The sequence below is a fragment of the Xylaria bambusicola genome (genome assembly GCF_022495145.1).
Source record: "Xylaria bambusicola strain CBS 139988 unplaced genomic scaffold F5B22scaffold_15, whole genome shotgun sequence".
NCBI lineage: Eukaryota > Fungi > Ascomycota > Sordariomycetes > Xylariales > Xylariaceae > Xylaria > Xylaria bambusicola.
This window is the reverse complement of record NW_025953568.1, coordinates 295471-311648: the sequence shown is the minus strand read 5'-3', so window position 1 is coordinate 311648 and position 16178 is coordinate 295471. Positions and strand designations below refer to the sequence as shown.

The following is a 16178-nucleotide window of genomic DNA, read 5'->3' as shown; positions in this document are numbered from 1 at the left end:
GGGCAGGAGAAGAAGGGGAATGCACCCGAACTCTGCTCCTGAAGGATTCGTGATGGCACGAGGCTTGCTCGCTTGGAGGGGATCTGGTTGGCTCGCTTCGTGCTTATCGTGCACGCGTGCGGCGCAGAACTGAAGCTCTGACCTATCCTCACCTTCTGCACCCCTACATCAAGGCGTGTCTAGCAAGGTTGTATAGCGAATACTACTCTACCTACACTTCTCTGGGTTAGTGGAATGAGACCAAATTAGCAACACACGCAAGTCCTGTCCTACCCAGCTTACGGGCTGAAGAGGGGAGACACTTCTCGACACTACTTACACTATTCAGTGTCATACTTATATATGTAAGTATACCTACCTACCTGGGTAGCCAAGATACCTACCTAGTCGACACTCGGCAACTACCGTCCATCGAACGGCAATAGATATAGCCGGCTTTGGAAGAATTACCGGTGCTACTACCTGGTGGCCAAGAAAGAGGCTTACACTATGTTGCGTGCTGAGCCTTCCTACTCCCGTACGACGTATGACAAGGCGGTAGACTCCGAAAGATGTAGATAATGTGAATTGGCATGGAGGGGAAAGTTGTAACCTAGGTACCTACTTAAGTAAGTAGTGCGGGGGATTTGACAGAGATCCTGATGCAGAGATTCTGATACAATCGTGGTAATGGGACTCTTCTGCTGTGCCTGGTACCTGCCTTATCTTTCTTCATCGAACGGTAGTTGTGCCCCCATGACAGTGGCACTTCTAGATCTGTCACCTTGTCTCAGATAAACTTATTATTCTGTCATCAGCAATTTCCGGTTATCTAGATGGTCCAAGTACCTGACTCACTACTTAAGTATAGCCTCGCCACGTGCAATAGGCTGAAGGTCCTAGAGGGCCTAGAAGAAGGCCGGGATCCCCCTTTCAGTCGCTGTGCCTCTCGTGTCAAAATTGACTAAATACACAGTCCTCCGTAATTATATCCAGGACTTACATAATACATAACGACCTAGCTGAGGTCCTACAATAAGATGCTAATTAACAACTTGAAAGCTTTCGTGAGGGTTACATACGGGGCTAGGCTTGCGAATTGGAAGGGTTGCATAGATGGCTAAGTAGGCTTTCAGCTATTGCGTATGGTAGCCCTGTATCTGCCTGTAGAAATAGTCATCCCTGCAACAGTCCTGTGGATCCCTAGGTAAGGTATTGACCCCCGCTAAGGTACTTTTCATGCCTTGCGGCGTTTCCCGTCTCCGCCGGTCCCGAGTCATTGGGGAAACGCACTCTCCCCTGACATCCAGGCATCTGATTCATACCACCTACCTACAGTAAGTACTTGCCTATAAAGTTTTGTATGTCTATCAAGCATCATTCCAATGATTCCGAGATGGCCCGAGAAACAAGCGGAGAGGATGATGCCAAACACATACAAATAAGGGCGCCCGCTATCAAGCTATGCGTGGTATGTCACACGCGTGCGTTTGGCCTCCAGTCGAGGTGCCATCACGAACGGCTTGTAACCACCTTTTCGCGCAATGGTACCTAGTAAGGCAGATCAATGATACCGAGCCCAGGGTAGGTGAAGTTGATAGGTGCCTCATGTTGCAACCTTGATCGTCCGCCTTTTCAAACGAGACTCTGCTTGAACAGGTGCTTATAATTAGGTGGCTAATGTAGGGCTGGGGGAGAGTGTTATCTATCTTTTCAAGGAATATATTCCCTATTTAGTACAAGCAAAACTAGTGGTCTGCATCTTGCCTGTCAAGTGTGCCTTTAAGAAAAGGCGGAATACTATGCCGAGTATACTGTACTAGCAGGGAACTTTTAAGCTTGTTGGCCATGCAAGCCACCATCCAACACCACGTGATCACCCACACCCGAGTACCCGAGTACAGATTGATCGGGTAGGTACCTACTCGCCTACCTACCTCATCGCCTCCGGCCCCCAGGTAAGCCACCGGGCTTTCCCATCGATGGTCTGATCCTGGGCACAGCACGGGTACATCGTCATGGTCCATTAGTAAGTAAGTTAATCTAAAACGATGGTCACTCACTGTTTCAAGGTTCAGGTGCCGACGACGATGAGTGATCGGTAACGATGCCGTTCTTGTCGTGGTAACTGAAGCCAAAAATAGACCTATACCTAGGTAAAGATCGTAATTCCGCACTGATGCAGAACCTCGAAGGACCATGCAGGGCGAGTGGTCCCTGTGCTCCAGATGTGTCCAAACTCGGCGCTACTACTACGTACAGTACCAACGAATCCTCGGCCAGTCTTAGCGATGTTGCATGGCTGCAAGTCACCCCTTCACATGTGTATGCAGCCTTCTTCGATGACACCAGATGATTACGACACTCCGCTCATAAGGAAGATAGGTGATAATTTCCTTCCTTGGATGAGTCAGAGTATAGCGTCGCGCAGATCGCGGCGTATCTGTATCTTTGTACCCGGCATCCTGTGAGAGCGGTACAGTACCCAGGAAGGGTAGGCAAAAGGACTCCGGACCTGATAGGTACGTGGCCAGGGTGGGGGTTTTGTTTTGTTCTCGCCATGCCGGTAGAGTCTGCCTGGAGGATTTAGTGCTGCCGCAGGTTCCAAGGCTTTGAAGAGGGCTGTACCAACATGATCACTCTACGTAGTATGTAGAGAGAGCCTCGAAGGGGTCAGCCTAGATCTGTGTTACATAGAACCCACCTTTCTCCCAATTAATATAAATGACACTAGTAAGAGGGCAGTCTGAGGGCAGTGATAAATCATTCATAAATCGTTTCTTGGTTTCCTCTGGCCAAGTCCATCAAGACCTTTCCGGCGATCCATCATGAACCAGGCTGCCGTATTCTCATATGATCATTCCATATTCCCGCTTTTGCAATGTGCGCAGGTGGAATCGCGCCCCTTTGGGGCTTCATACTGAAGAACCTGTCACCATGGATCAAAGACTTGAGTATAGCAGTTGTTTTGAAAACTGCTGTCGCTCTTATTTTGATCAAGTTCTTTCTTGATATCTTACTATACCATTACACTCATTGGTGCCGAGGCAATGCCGCGGGCCAAGTTCCACCGCGCTACCCTTCTCTTATCCCCTATTTGGGTGCAGCTCTCGAGTTGGCGCTGGATCATAAGAGCTTCGCTCGAAGAATCTCGTAAGTGTTTGTTGAATTATTATGAGCGCGCTTACTGAGACTGTCTGTGATCAGGTATTATGGAGGCAAATTGACAGCAAACAGAGTGCAGTTAGCCGGCAAGGATTATTATTACATCCAGGACCGGGAGACGCTTGAAACATTATTCAAGCATAAGGCTATGTCTAGTGCTATCGAGATGTACGCCTACAGCCAGTACAATGTGATTGGGATCTCGAAGAAAGCAGCAGACGTTATCAGAGCCGATAACTCTGGCCCTTTCCCCCAACCAAATCCAGCTAGCAATGTTCTTCCACACAACCGGGTTGAAGCCGTGACTCATGGCGTTTCGTTTCGCGGGCTTACTGGACCCGGCTTGAAACCGACTACACGCCGGTACATGAAAGGAGTCCCTCTGAAATTCGAAGGCATAACCACGGAGTGGACAGAATCGGGTGACCTGGTACGATTCTTCAGAGAGCACGTTGGTGAACCCACGCTCCGGTCAATCTTGGGACCCACGATGTTTCGCATAAACCCAACGTTCCTCGATGATATTTTCGAATACGACAGGGTCCTTCCCTACTTCCCCTTGGGCCTGCCGCGTTTCCTATTGCCAAAAGCTTATCGTATTAGGGAGCGCCTCGCGGATCATTTCAAGTCGTGGTACAAGTATGCGAGAAAACACGCTGATCCATCGCTGCGTGACCCCGATGGAGACGGTGACCCGATATGGGGATCCGAGTTGATGCGTAATCGGCAAGCGCTTCTAAATGCTGACCACCACGACGATGACACCTTGGCGCATCTGGATACTGGCCTTGCTTGGGCGTAAGTTCACTCCTTGGTAACATATTGGAGACCACGTTGTGCTGACTGTTTCATAGGAGCATAGGCAACGTTGTCCTTGTCACGATGCTCTCGGTTTATCACATCTTCCAGAGTGAAGAGCTCTTGAGGCGTGTTAGACACGACCTTCAGGAGTACCTTAGCACGCAGTCTGGGACAATTCACGACGTTGACCCCCAGCATCTCGCAAAGGAGGTACCGATTCTCTCGTCTATTTATGCAGAGACGATGCGCATGTACATCAACATCTACTCAATGTACAGCTCGCCGTACGAAGATGTCAATCTGGGGAAGTGGGTGTTGCCCAAAGGCGCACATGCTCTTGTCATGTCGCACCCCAACCACATGGACGCTTCGTTTTGGAATACTCGGAATGGCAAGCATCCTGTGCAGACATTCTGGGCTGATCGGTTCATGGTAGACCCATGTGATCCCACCAGTGGGCCAGTCAATCCCGAACTTAACAAGACACCGCAGCAAGAAAAGCCAAGCGGTGAACAGAAGCCATATTTCTCGCTGGAAGGCTGCCAGGGCGCCTGGCTTCCCTACGGTGGTAAGTTCTATAATCTTTCCCACCCCCATCTACAGGATCGCATCTGACCACATCTCGTCTTTTTTTGTAGGTGGACACGGTATGTGTCCCGGTCGCTTCCTCGCCAAGGCCATCATCGTCTTCACAAGCGCTCTCATAGTGTCAGAGTACGACCTCGAGTTCAAAGAGGCGCTGGAGTTCACCAACACAAGGTATGGGTTCGGAATACCGGATCTCAAGAACCGGGTTCCTTTCAGGATTAGAAAGCGCGCACTACGGTAGGGGATTTCTGTCGAAATGCCATGGCGCTAGTGCTCCACTGCTCCTCCCGCCTCTAGTGTACCGTACTCCATGTGAAAAGTACCCAGCAGCCCTACACGATACCTAAAGTGTGTGCTTGGCCGAGTGCTTACATGTAGTAAGGGACGTGTCTATGGTAGATACTTATATTTTCTGACGATAGCACATCTCCGTAGATAAGTAGATACCGATTAACGTAACTATTGATCTCAACTCACGTTGCACGTCTATTGTTTCCAGAGTCGCATTCTGAAGCGATCTCGCAGTGGCAGCTTTACCTGTTCTGGCTACCCACCCTTGCCACTCCATTCGGGACGAGATGAGGTGTGGCCGTGTACAGCAAAGGACTCTGCAGCTGACTCCTGAGTGAAATACCGATACTTCATTCGTTATAACCCATCCTTGTCATTAGGTCATAGTAGGTACTGAGTACGTATATACCTATGCAGTACTGCCTATGCATACCTGCTCCAGAGCACCTACTCTGACCTAGGTACCTAGGTACGTAGTACCCAGAAGCTAGTAGATGCAGATGCCTGGCTACCTAGCTACCGTAGATCTAAGTACTGTAGCATTATCCCTACTTAAAGAGGTAAGTTGCCGACAGCTAGGGCAGGCTAGGGGAATGGAGTAATAGGTATCTCTAATTTAATACTTAGCGTTATACTGGCGTATCAGATGTAATACAAAAAGTACCAGTAATACTTGACTACATACCTACCTACAGTACCTAGGCCTTCAGACGTCGAATGCCTACTTCGTAGAAGTTGCGAATGAAACCCCTGCTTTCCCTACCGCATCCTTCGGCATAAGTACATACCGCATACACTCGAAAAACTCGAACAACACTAACAAGACACTAACGGCCTGTAGCCAATCATACAGCGTTAATTCCTGGGGAAGTGGGTATGATCTTCACTTTATACCCACTTCCCCAGGGAATAACGCTGTATGATTGGCTACAGGGCCGGTAGTTTGTGTTAGTGTTGTTCGAGTTTTTCGAGTGTATGCGGTAGAACCAATGTCTGAAGTGTGAGATCGGTGGCTGCATCAATAGTTCTTACTAAGGACTAAGGGTTGAATACCTACTTCGTAAGGCAAGAGCCGCTGTGCCGCACGCGCGCATACTTACTTACCACTTTACTGCTGAAAGCCAGCCACCCCTTGCCTAACCTACAAGCACTTGTTGGCGCTGTTGATGCGACATTCCGGTTCAATCTAATGACTGGCTCGTCAAATTTGGAATCGTCAGATAGAAGTGCGATTGAATGCACATGCTTGTAGACGCGTATATGCACGGTTGCTATGTCCCTGATGTCGCGTGGCATTTCGTTGTACCCTCTCAGTCGTCGTCGTCGTCAGGTGACAATCGCGGGCCCGAAGTTGCTCGCACCGTTGTTGTTTGATTGCTTTCGGCTGAGAGCTAGTCATTGACTTAGAGAACTTCCCCATCCTCTTCAAAGATGGCCACGGAGTCGGTCAAGCGAGACTCGGCCTTTCGGGACTGGCTTGCTTCTAGACAGGCCCGCCCGGCGTTGCGTATCGGCCTGGCCTTCCGCAACCTCTGCGTGCATGGATTCATCGCATCGAACGGGCTTCAACATACCGTCTCCTCATACCTTCTTTCCCTCCCACGGTACGTCGTCGACCAGCTTCTTCGAAGGCGCGGCAGTCGTGTTGAGATTCTCGACCAGTTTGACGGTCTGGTAAACCATGGCGAAATGCTACTTGTTCTTGGCCGCCCCGGCAGTGGCTGCACAACCTTGCTCAAGACGATCGCTGGCGACACACATGGCATTTTCGTAGATCGAAAGAGTCGGATCAATTATGAGGGTGAGAATACTTCAATCTTCCCTCAAATCTCTCTAACAGACCACATGATAGGAATCCCCTATCCTGAGATGCACAGGCTCTTCAAGGGCGAGAGTGTTTACCTTGCCGAGCTTGACGAACATCTACCTGAGCTTACGCTGGGCAACACCCTGACCTTCGCTGCTTCGACTCGCGAGCCGACCTGGGGACAGCCAGTCCAGTCACCCAAAATCAGTGCCGACATCTCTATCCTCTTTAGCCTTGAAGGCGCGTATGATACGTTTATGGGAAACGCGCTGATCAGGGGTGTCAGCGGCGGCGAGAAAAGACGGACGAGCATTGCTGAAGCTCTCGTTGGTGGGGCTCCCTTGCAATGTTGGGACAACAGTACCCGTGGTCTCGACAGCTCAACGGCATTGGAGTTTGTCAGCCTCTTGCGCAGACTTACCGACGAAAGCCACTCTACCGTCTTGATGACTGTTTATCAAGCTTCTGAGAACATGTATCAGGTAATATCTTTCGTCTGGAGCAGAGACCTTTGCACCATACCTAATCGGGTTCGTCTGACCAATTTGACTCCTAGAAATTCGATAAGGTCACCGTCTTGTATGAAGGCCGTCAGATATACTTCGGCCCAGTTGAGCTTGCAGCCCAGTACTTTCAGGATCTTGGCTTTGAAAGGCCGCCCCACGCGACGACGCCGGATTTTCTTACCTCTCTGACCAATCCCACTGAGCGTGTCGTCCGTGAAGGCTTTGAGGGTCGAACACCTCGTTCTCCTGATGACTTTGTCAAGGCCTGGAATAAGAGTAGTCTTCACGATCAACTCATATCGGATATTGAAAGCTTTGACGCGGCTCATCCAGTTCTCGAGAAGGAGGAGACAAATAATAAAAGCAAGGCGGGATGGCGGAATAAACTCGCGTAAGTCCTAACGCGTCTTGACCCCATTAGACATGTGCACTGATGTCTTGCAATGACACATAGTCTAAGGACTTCAACATACGTCATCTCTCTTCATCTCCAGATCTTGCGTTGCCTCCAGCGAGCTTTTCAGAGACTCAAGAACCAGCCCGGGCCGGTGATTGGGTCCATTGTTGCCAATATCATTCTTTCTTTAGTAATCGGCAGTGCATTCTACAACCTGCCCCAGGATTCCAATAGTGTCGATCGACGTGCCGTTCTAATATTCTTCTCTTTGCTCTATACGGCACTTGCTCCTTCATTCGAGGTAACGTGCCGTGCCACCCTTTCCGAACATTGACTTAAAATTTACCTATGTAGTTGGCCTTGCTGACTTAAGGGCCGGGGTATAGATCCTCCTCATGTGGAAACAGAGACCTATAGTTGAAAAACATAATCGGTATGCTCTTTACCACCCTGTCGCCGATTCTGTCGCTTCAATTATAAGCGACCTTCCGAACAAGCTCCTCAGTGCCGTGGTCTTTCAGACTGTGTTGTATTTTTTCACCAACTTGCAGCGCACGCCAGGGGCGTTCTTTACGTGGTTTCTATTCAATTTCGTGCTAGTGTTGAACATGTCAATGTGGTTTCGTTTTGTGGGTTCGATCTCTCGCACACTCGAACAGAGTACCGTCCCCACGACAATTCTGATTTTACTCGCCGCCATCTATGTGGGCTATGTTGTCCCTGTTCCCTATCAGGTAGGGTGGCTAAAGTGGTTTCGTTTCGTTGACCCTATCGCATATGCTTATGAGAGCTTGATGATTAACGAGGTATGTTGCACTTTTCCAAAACACATGTGGGCCTAACAGGTCATTGATGGACCTCTAGTTTGGGCATCGCCGGTTCCCTTGCTCTCAGCTACTGCCTAGTGGTCCATCATACGCGGATGTCCGTCTACAAGATCAGATTTGCTCTACTGTTGGGTCAGTTACGGGGCAAGATTATGTTGAGGGAAACGCTTATCTTCTTGTGAAGTACGGCTATTTGCCCAGTCACAAATGGCGGTATGTTACAATTCATATTCATCCCACTGTATGTGCGATTGAGAGCTAAGATGAGCGTGCTCTCCGCGGTTTCAGCAACCTTGGCATCCTTATAGCAATGATATTCATTGTGTTCGGTTTATATCTACTGGCTGCTCAATATGTACCTGCCCAGTCTTCGAAAGGAGACATAGGTCGTTTTCGACGCCCAAACTCCCAATGGAAGAAGTTTCGCAAGCCAGACTCCGGAGAGGAACATGGATCGCCTAGGTTCGCGCAATATTTTGGCGAGCAACATGTTCGCAACGTTAAGAGTGAGAACACGCAACAAATCGTGGCACCCAGCATTTTGAAGCAGTCTTCCGTATTCCACTGGAATAGTCTGACTTACGAAGTCAAGGTTGGGAAAGGCAAGACCAAGAAGATCCTAGATGATATCCAGGGATGGGTAAAGCCTGGAACTTTGACTGCGCTGATGGTAAGTCCGCCGTTCCAGGAGCAGCCGATTTCTGAAACTAATATAGCTCTCTCATTCAGGGGGTAACTGGAGCTGGTAAAACAACACTCCTAGATGTGTTGGCAAACCGCGCCAATTTCGGAGTTGCTCGGGGGGAGATCTGCATAGACGGGCAAGAAAGGGATGACAGTTTCCAGAGAAAGATAGGGTATGCCCAGCAGGAGGATATTCATTTGTCCACTGCCACTGTTCGCGAAGCTTTGGAGTTTAGCGCCTTGATGAGACAGCCCGAAGCCAGCAAAGAGGAGAAATTGTCTTATGTTGACAATGTCATCCAGATTCTTGATATGGAGAGCTATGCCAATGCTGTTGTTGGTGTACCAGGTGATGGTGAGCTTCTATACTGACAATGCCCAGTGGGGATGTCGACGCTAACACTTAGCTAGGTCTTAATATTGAGCAGCGCAAGCGACTTACAATCGGCATCGAACTGGTGGCTAAGCCAGAGCTGTTGATATTCTGTGGTAAGTTTATCGTTTATTCTTGACTTATCATGATCGTCATACTGATCGGATACACCAGACGAGCCGACCTCAGGCTTAGACAGCCAGACAGCATGGTCTATCTGCACCCTACTCCGGAAGCTTTCGGACAACGGACAGGCAGTCCTATGCACGATACACCAACCATCATCGCAGCTGTTCATGTTGTTTGATCGGCTGCTCCTATTGAACAACAAAGGCCAGTGCGTCTACTTCGGAGATATTGGCAAGGACGCCTCGACGCTAGTGTCCTACTTTGAAGAGCGTGGTGCCAAACCCCCCGCCGCCGGGGCTAATCCCGCCGAATGGATGCTGCAAACAACTAGCAGGGAAACGACGGAGGAATCTAAAGAACTGTCGCCAAGTGAGTTTTGGGCCCGGGAATGGTCTACTAGCAAGCAGAAAGAAGATGTCAGCCGCCGCCTCGTCGAACTCAAGAATGGCGATGCAGCCGAAAAGGTGGTTGGTGTATCGGAGCAAAAGTCGTACGCGACGCCATGGCTCTTCCAGATGGTTTCTGTGACGAAAAGGATATTCCAAGAGTACTGGAGACGGCCAGTCTACATATACTCGAAATACGCGTTATGCATCGGAATCGTAAGTACAACAGCATCCACACCACTCTTCCTAACCTAAGACTGTAAATTGCGTCCGCAACTGACTGACTTCATGTGTCATACTAGGCTCTCTTTGACGGGCTCTCTTTCCAAAACACCCGGCTCGACCTCCAAGGTTTCCAGAACCTCCTCTTCTCTATGTTCCTATTAACGCAGATCTTCGGGACAATGGACCAACAGGTGATTCCAAGGCTGATGGACGGGCGGGCCATCTTCGAGGGCCGCGAGCGGCGATCCAAGACATACCACTGGACCGTCTTCCTGGTGTCCAATGTCATTGTCGAGTTCACGTGGCAGTTACTGGCCTCGGCGCTCATCTTTGTGATTTGGTACTATCCCACAGGCCTGTGGCGGACCGGCGAAAGCGATGCAGCGTTCGGCATGGCGAGCCGCGGTGCGCTAAGTTTCATCACTATTCTCCTCTTCTGCTACTGGATCATCACCTTTTCGCAGGCCCTCGGCTCCGTCATCGAGCTTGAAGAGAGCGCTGTTCAAGTCGCAACGCTGCTGTTCTATTTCTCATTGGTGTTTTGCGGGTAAGATAATCAATCAAGTCCCCAGACCTCCTCTTCCGTGGTTCGACTTACTAATAGAGCTTGCCCACTAGAGTCTTAGTTTTTCCAAGAGACCTCCCTGACTTCTGGGTATTCGTCTGGCGCGCATCACCACTGACTTATTTCGTTGACGGGCTCTCTCTTGCGGGCCTGTGGAATGTGGATCTGACCTGTTCGCCGGCCCAGATTCTGCGTATCCCCGCCCCTAGCACTGCTGGTAATGGTTCGATGATGACTACCTGCGGCGATTATCTAGCGGATTTTGCAGAGCAGAACTTCGGCGCCGTTATGAATCCGTCGACGACCACGGGCAGTTGTGAGTACTGCCCGCTCGCAAACACCAAGCCTTTCTTCCAGGAGACGCTCCAGGTCTCGGGCGATAATCCTTGGTATAATGCGGGGTACCTAAGTGTTTTTATTGTTTTTAATATTCTCGCAATGTTTGGCCTGTATTGGGTCACTCGGGTAAGGGGTAAGAGTGGTGGTCTTTCATAATAATATCGGCGAGAAATAGACTCTTGTCTTGACTGGACGAGCGAACGCTTTTGTTGAGGGAATCCAAGCTTGCAGACAGGATATATAATTAAAGTTTAGACAACAAAAAACACTCGGCAACAGTGACATTCGTTGAGTCGGCCAGCAAGGAAGCATATTTGACGCTAACAGCACTAGATTTGCTTTACATGAGGGGCCTTGGCGAGCTCTGAATGCGATATCTTAGTCTCGCGGTAAAATGCCAGTGGCTAGTCGGCAAACATGAGCGCCGATAAGCTGGATTTTGTATATTGAAGATCGAGAATTACATAATTATGAGTATATTTTACCCAGCCTCACTAAGAAAGACCAGCTTATAGATAAGCCTGCCTATATTCTAGATACTCGATCATCTCATCGATTCCAAAATTTCTTCATCGCGAGCTTTTGCGAAATTCGGACTACCTCCGGAAAGCTATGTTAATGTTCTTACCTGCGCTCTTGATGATGCGTGAAGCGCGTGATTTTGTTCTCGGTAGTCATGTCGACTGCTTTGTGCACTATCAAGACCTTTCTCACGGAGAGATTCTTATCAACATGGATTGATGCTTCGAGACGGGTGAGTTGCTGACATTGTTTGAGGGCTTACAGGACCTGGACCAGGAGGAGACTGGGATTTTTCATCGCTCAATAAGATATCTGTATCAACGCACTGTACCAAACCTCCAAAGCAGACCGGTCTTGGCTTTCAACGGCGAAATGGCCTCTTAAAGAAACCTCGTTGTTATCGGGTTTATCGAGTGGTAAGTGTGGTATATACCACCATTCGGTGGGCTGCATGTATGCGTGCATTCGCAGACCCAACACATTCATCCGTACACCGTTCCTCAGCTAGGGCATTGGATTCTCAGCATGGATCTATAAGCGCGGCCTGCTTCTGTTGACTCCAACACCTTCGTTATGTAATGATTATCCTAGCATGTGTGCTAGGTGAGTCCCGTACCTCAGTTCTTCCCTACCTGCTCTTCAACGCTCGTATGCTTCACGATGCAGATCAATTACTTTTATGAGCGCCGGGGAGGGAGAGGCCTGCAGTTTTGATCCATACGGCCCATCTTGCTTTCCTAAAGAGTATATTCGCTAATCCATGATTCATCATCGTGCGCAACCCTCACTACCGGCCAGATGCAACCGTAGACGACCCAAGCTACATGCAGCATGCGGGAAGAATCGCACGCGAATGCTACTTGACGTGGGAAATCTTTTCTCTGCATTTCTATTTATACTGTAGGTATTCGATCATTGATCGCCTCATCGCCTCCAACGACCAAGGTTGCGAGCAAAACCACACATATGTATACACGGGCAGGTACAGCGTTTACATACTATGTACAATCTCCAGCGAGAAAGCCTGTCGCCAAGCAAATAAATCCCTTCGACGGAACGAGCAGTAGGTGTCCGTCTGCCCCTCCATCGCCGTCACCAGCGACAACTATACCACCACCACACTCTTTTCTTTCGACGCCCGCAAGGCAAGCGGGCCAATTGACCAACCAGAACGAACCCTGACAGATGACAAGCGAACCCCTTGGTTTGCTTACGGAACTATTGGACAGAGTGGCGCTGCTTACCTACCTACACACTATAGGGTCACAACAACGCCTTTTTTTTCCTCTGCGAGAGTCACCATACGATGCTGAGTAGGTAGGTAGGTACCTAGGTAGGTAGGAAAGTAAGTACGGTATTCGGTTTTCCCCCAACCCCGCAATTGGAGAGAAGCGTGGTACCCGCGGGCGAAATTGGGGATGATAAGATACCCGTTGTAACATCATGGGCTTGCATATCATATGGGACACAAGGGACCTTACTTATGTAGTACATACGGGGCTCGCACGTTCCGCCGTGCTGGGTCTTGGCGCAACGTCGGCAGAGGTGAAAAGGATGGTCCTTCGAGGTTGAATCGCCTGGGTACCTAGGTAGGTAGGTAGGGTTTCCCTCACACGACGTTGCCCTCGTTTGAGCGGCGGAAGGACCCCATGGTCTCTGCGCTATGGAGGGGAAAGTTGTATTATCCCCTTTCTTCCCTTTGTATTATTAGAAAGCTGGACACACACCTGCATTTGGCTGTTTGTCGTGTTTTCTGCCTGTCATGAGTTCATGATGGTGGAGGGTTTGTTAATAATGATAGATATTATATTATATGGCTGGATTGTGGAGGGGGGCCTGTCGCGGGTATTTTGTGGAGTTTATTGACTGAACTACCTACCTACCTTTCCCTCTCGGTTATTAGGGATGCTGTAGGGCGGAGGATCCGGAAGGCGGGAGGAAATGAATAGTACGTCCGTCTTAAGTGGTATGGTAATGTCAATGTTTCCCCCAGGGTTGTGTCGTTAGTATGCAATACAGCCACTTGAATCCTTGCGTGCCACGAATCCCGCTGTGAATATGTGCGTCCAGTTGCCTGCGTCGTGCAGATACGCCTTGCTCACTGTCAGAGGTAGGGGTGTATGTGCTGATGCTCTTGCGTAGGACCATGCAGTGCGGTGTGTGATTATATATAACTGTGGTGATGGTGTGCCCCCTGACGGGAGGAATCGCAGACTTCATTTTTCACTTCGACGGTCAGCTCACAGTCACCAGTTCTCATAATTGCTTGTCCTCAATTGATTTCATCCAGGATTCGGTTAGTCATTGTGATATCGGATTGTTCAAGATGGCAGGTAGCGGTAGCGACGTTACGAATAACCACGATGTCGAGAAAGGGCTTCATCGAACGGATACGGCCGTCACAATGCCTCCGGAGCTCTTCGAAAAGGTGAGAACAGGATCGAACTTCAATCGCGTACTTTATCATCACCTCAAACTGCTAGCTGATTCTCTCCCCTTAAATACGAGCTACCTCTATCTACTTCCACCTGCTATCCTACTTCTAAGCTAACAATCGCACCCAAAGCTTTATCTTACCCCGAAAGTCCCAAAAGTAGGCGATTATAACTTGCGGTTCGCCAACCCTACCGCACTCGGCTTCGTCGGTTTCGTCATCTCAACTTTCACGTTCTCCATGGTCTTGATGGGCTGGGGCGGCTCCGAGGGCTTCTCGCCAGTCGTCGGCATCTTCTTCTTCACGGGGCCCTTGCTCCTGACGTTCACCATGGTCTTCGAGTGGGTGATGGGGAACTTCTTTCCGAGTGAGTCTGATTCATCATGGTATCGCGCAAGAAGCCGATACTTCGTCGAAATCACATGGAGGAAGATGTGTTATCGGTTTTTGATGCCAAAGGAGACGAGGGAAACGGGTGGAAAATAGAATAGTGAAGGAGTAATAGATGAAGAAGAGGGACGGGGAAGGATCCAAATCAGTTCCCATGTCACAGAGCGCTAATATCTGTGAGACTAGTGATGGTCATGGGCCTTTTCTCCGTGTTTTGGCTGTCCTTTGGCGTCATCCAGCTGCCGACCTTGAACCTATCACTGCCCTATGCGACGAGCGGCGACCCTACCGGCGCTACATCGCCCGCTTTCAACACGGACGTAGGATTATATCTTCTCGTCTGGGGCTTCGCGCTGTTCACCTTCTTCATTTTCACGCTGAAGATCAACACCGTGTTCGCACTTATCTTTGGGCTCGTCAGTGCGGCTGCCTGGATATTGTCAGCTGCTTGTGAGTTTGCCCACTCTGCTTCATTTATTCATGGCCTTAGGGGAAATGATATGATTTCGAGAATGAGATGGAATTTGTGATATTTCAGATGAAAGTGGCTGCGCCCTGAAGGAAGTTTGTCTCGGGAACGATGGGTTGAAAGAAGGGTTATTGCGCAATGATGACCGTTGTGCTCGTCCTGAGAAGAATGAAAGCTAGAGATATGTACCCAGACAGGCGGCGGAAAGCTCAAGAGCAGGATCTCCTAGGATACCTATTCACTACTCCTCATTCATAATACATCAAAACACTGACATACCTCATCGTTAGATTTCAAGGTAGCAGCCGGCGATTTCGAAACAGCCGGTAAACTTCAAAAGGTATCTAAAAGCCAACAATTTCACTTTCACTTTCACTCTCCTCTCCCCTTCCCCTTTTACCTTCATCCAGACAAATTCACCAAGACACGACTGCCTGACTAATCATGAACGCCAGGCCGGAGGCGCCCTCCTCTTCGTCGTCGCCGCATTGGGCTGGTACATGACGTTCATCATCATGGCAGGCGAGATGCGCATCACGGTATGTACAACGGCCCTTTTGCCTGAGACCTCAGTCACTTCACGTCGTATGGTTTGGACTTCGCAAATCCCACGATACGATATACACTTTACAGATCTCGACTAACGCGAAGTCACGCGCGCAGTTGAATCTACCCGTGGGCGACCTGAGCCGTTTCTGGCCGCGCACCGACATTGACCTGGCCGCGGCGGCCGCGACTTCGACGCGGGAGCACGGAGATTGAGTAAAGGATTGTAGTTCTCCGGCTCTGGGTGTCGTGAACGTGGCGGCAGGAGAAATAAGTGAAGGGCGTGTTGTCTCTCGGGATCGATTGTGCTTGTATATGGTTATGATTCACATCTTGAAGTCACTTCGTGATAGTTGGCTTGATCATAGTTCCTATGGGGCCCGCAGCTAATGTCAACAACTATGAGGCACGTATTCATATGATAACATGAGTAGTTCGAATTGTTTGAGCAACAAGGAGCTGTGATTAGTATGGATGTCAAAAAAATTACCGAGACCATTTTGCGTACCCTACTATCTTCATCAGACATGTCGTAAGTCAAATATTGAAATAATGATTTGGTCGAGTTTTATGACTCGTCTATCAACTTGTTTATTTTCATTTTCTTATTCGCGTAGCCCAGCCACGTACATACATGATTTGTTTTGACATAATGCTGACTGTGCGGTGCGGAAAGGCGTGCCAGACGGGGGTACGTACAAAGCAGAGATTGTGTCTGTCCCATCCATCGATCTAGTAAACATGGTCGCAGTGTT

General features: G+C 49.4%; 4 protein-coding genes across 4 annotated transcripts; 3 read left to right on the top strand and 1 right to left on the bottom strand.

Moving 5' to 3' along the window:
• Positions 1-1631: 1631 nt before the first annotated feature.
• Positions 1632-2520, bottom strand: F5B22DRAFT_98697 (uncharacterized protein). The gene has a single exon (XM_047980757.1). It carries the CDS (start codon positions 2178-2180, stop codon positions 1728-1730), a length of 453 nt encoding a protein of 150 aa, XP_047831864.1. The 5' UTR covers positions 2181-2520; the 3' UTR covers positions 1632-1727.
• On the top strand, positions 2265-5502 carry F5B22DRAFT_654540 (Pfs, NACHT and ankyrin domain protein). The gene is made up of 4 exons (XM_047979807.1): positions 2265-3132; positions 3217-3942; positions 3999-4513; positions 4584-5502. The coding sequence occupies exons 1-4, from the start codon at positions 2861-2863 to the stop codon at positions 4772-4774; spliced, it is 1704 nt and encodes a 567-aa protein (XP_047831863.1). The 5' UTR covers positions 2265-2860; the 3' UTR covers positions 4775-5502.
• A 753-nt stretch (positions 5503-6255) lies between these two features.
• F5B22DRAFT_635645 (ABC-2 type transporter-domain-containing protein) lies at positions 6256-11218 on the top strand (the record flags this gene model as incomplete). Its single annotated transcript, XM_047977175.1, has 12 exons — positions 6256-6625; positions 6677-7113; positions 7188-7528; positions 7592-7835; positions 7921-8340; positions 8399-8574; positions 8650-9031; positions 9091-9400; positions 9457-9534; positions 9593-10149; positions 10236-10705; positions 10777-11218. The coding sequence occupies 12 exons, from the start codon at positions 6256-6258 to the stop codon at positions 11216-11218; spliced, it is 4227 nt and encodes a 1408-aa protein (XP_047831862.1).
• A 2248-nt stretch (positions 11219-13466) lies between these two features.
• F5B22DRAFT_98503 (GPR1/FUN34/yaaH family-domain-containing protein) lies at positions 13467-15691 on the top strand. Its single transcript, XM_047980755.1, has 7 exons — positions 13467-13818; positions 13875-14012; positions 14151-14385; positions 14595-14858; positions 15168-15217; positions 15333-15416; positions 15541-15691. The coding sequence occupies exons 2-7, from the start codon at positions 13911-13913 to the stop codon at positions 15637-15639; spliced, it is 834 nt and encodes a 277-aa protein (XP_047831861.1). The 5' UTR covers positions 13467-13818; positions 13875-13910; the 3' UTR covers positions 15640-15691.
• Positions 15692-16178: the final 487 nt, after the last annotated feature.

Coding starts and splice junctions, on each gene's coding strand:
- F5B22DRAFT_98503 (XM_047980755.1), top strand. CDS start 13,911: ATGGCAGGTAGCGGTAGCGACGTTACGAATAACCACGATGTCGAGAAA. Junction 14,859..15,167: donor CTGGATATTGTCAGCTGCTT/GTGAGTTTGCCC, acceptor CCTCATCGTTAG/ATTTCAAGGTAGCAGCCGGC. Junction 15,417..15,540: donor CAGGCGAGATGCGCATCACG/GTATGTACAACG, acceptor TCACGCGCGCAG/TTGAATCTACCCGTGGGCGA.
- F5B22DRAFT_654540 (XM_047979807.1), top strand. CDS start 2,861: ATGTGCGCAGGTGGAATCGCGCCCCTTTGGGGCTTCATACTGAAGAAC. Junction 3,133..3,216: donor AGCTTCGCTCGAAGAATCTC/GTAAGTGTTTGT, acceptor GACAGCAAACAG/AGTGCAGTTAGCCGGCAAGG. Junction 4,514..4,583: donor CGCCTGGCTTCCCTACGGTG/GTAAGTTCTATA, acceptor CTTTTTTTGTAG/GTGGACACGGTATGTGTCCC.
- F5B22DRAFT_98697 (XM_047980757.1), bottom strand. CDS start 2,180: ATGGTCCTTCGAGGTTCTGCATCAGTGCGGAATTACGATCTTTACCTA.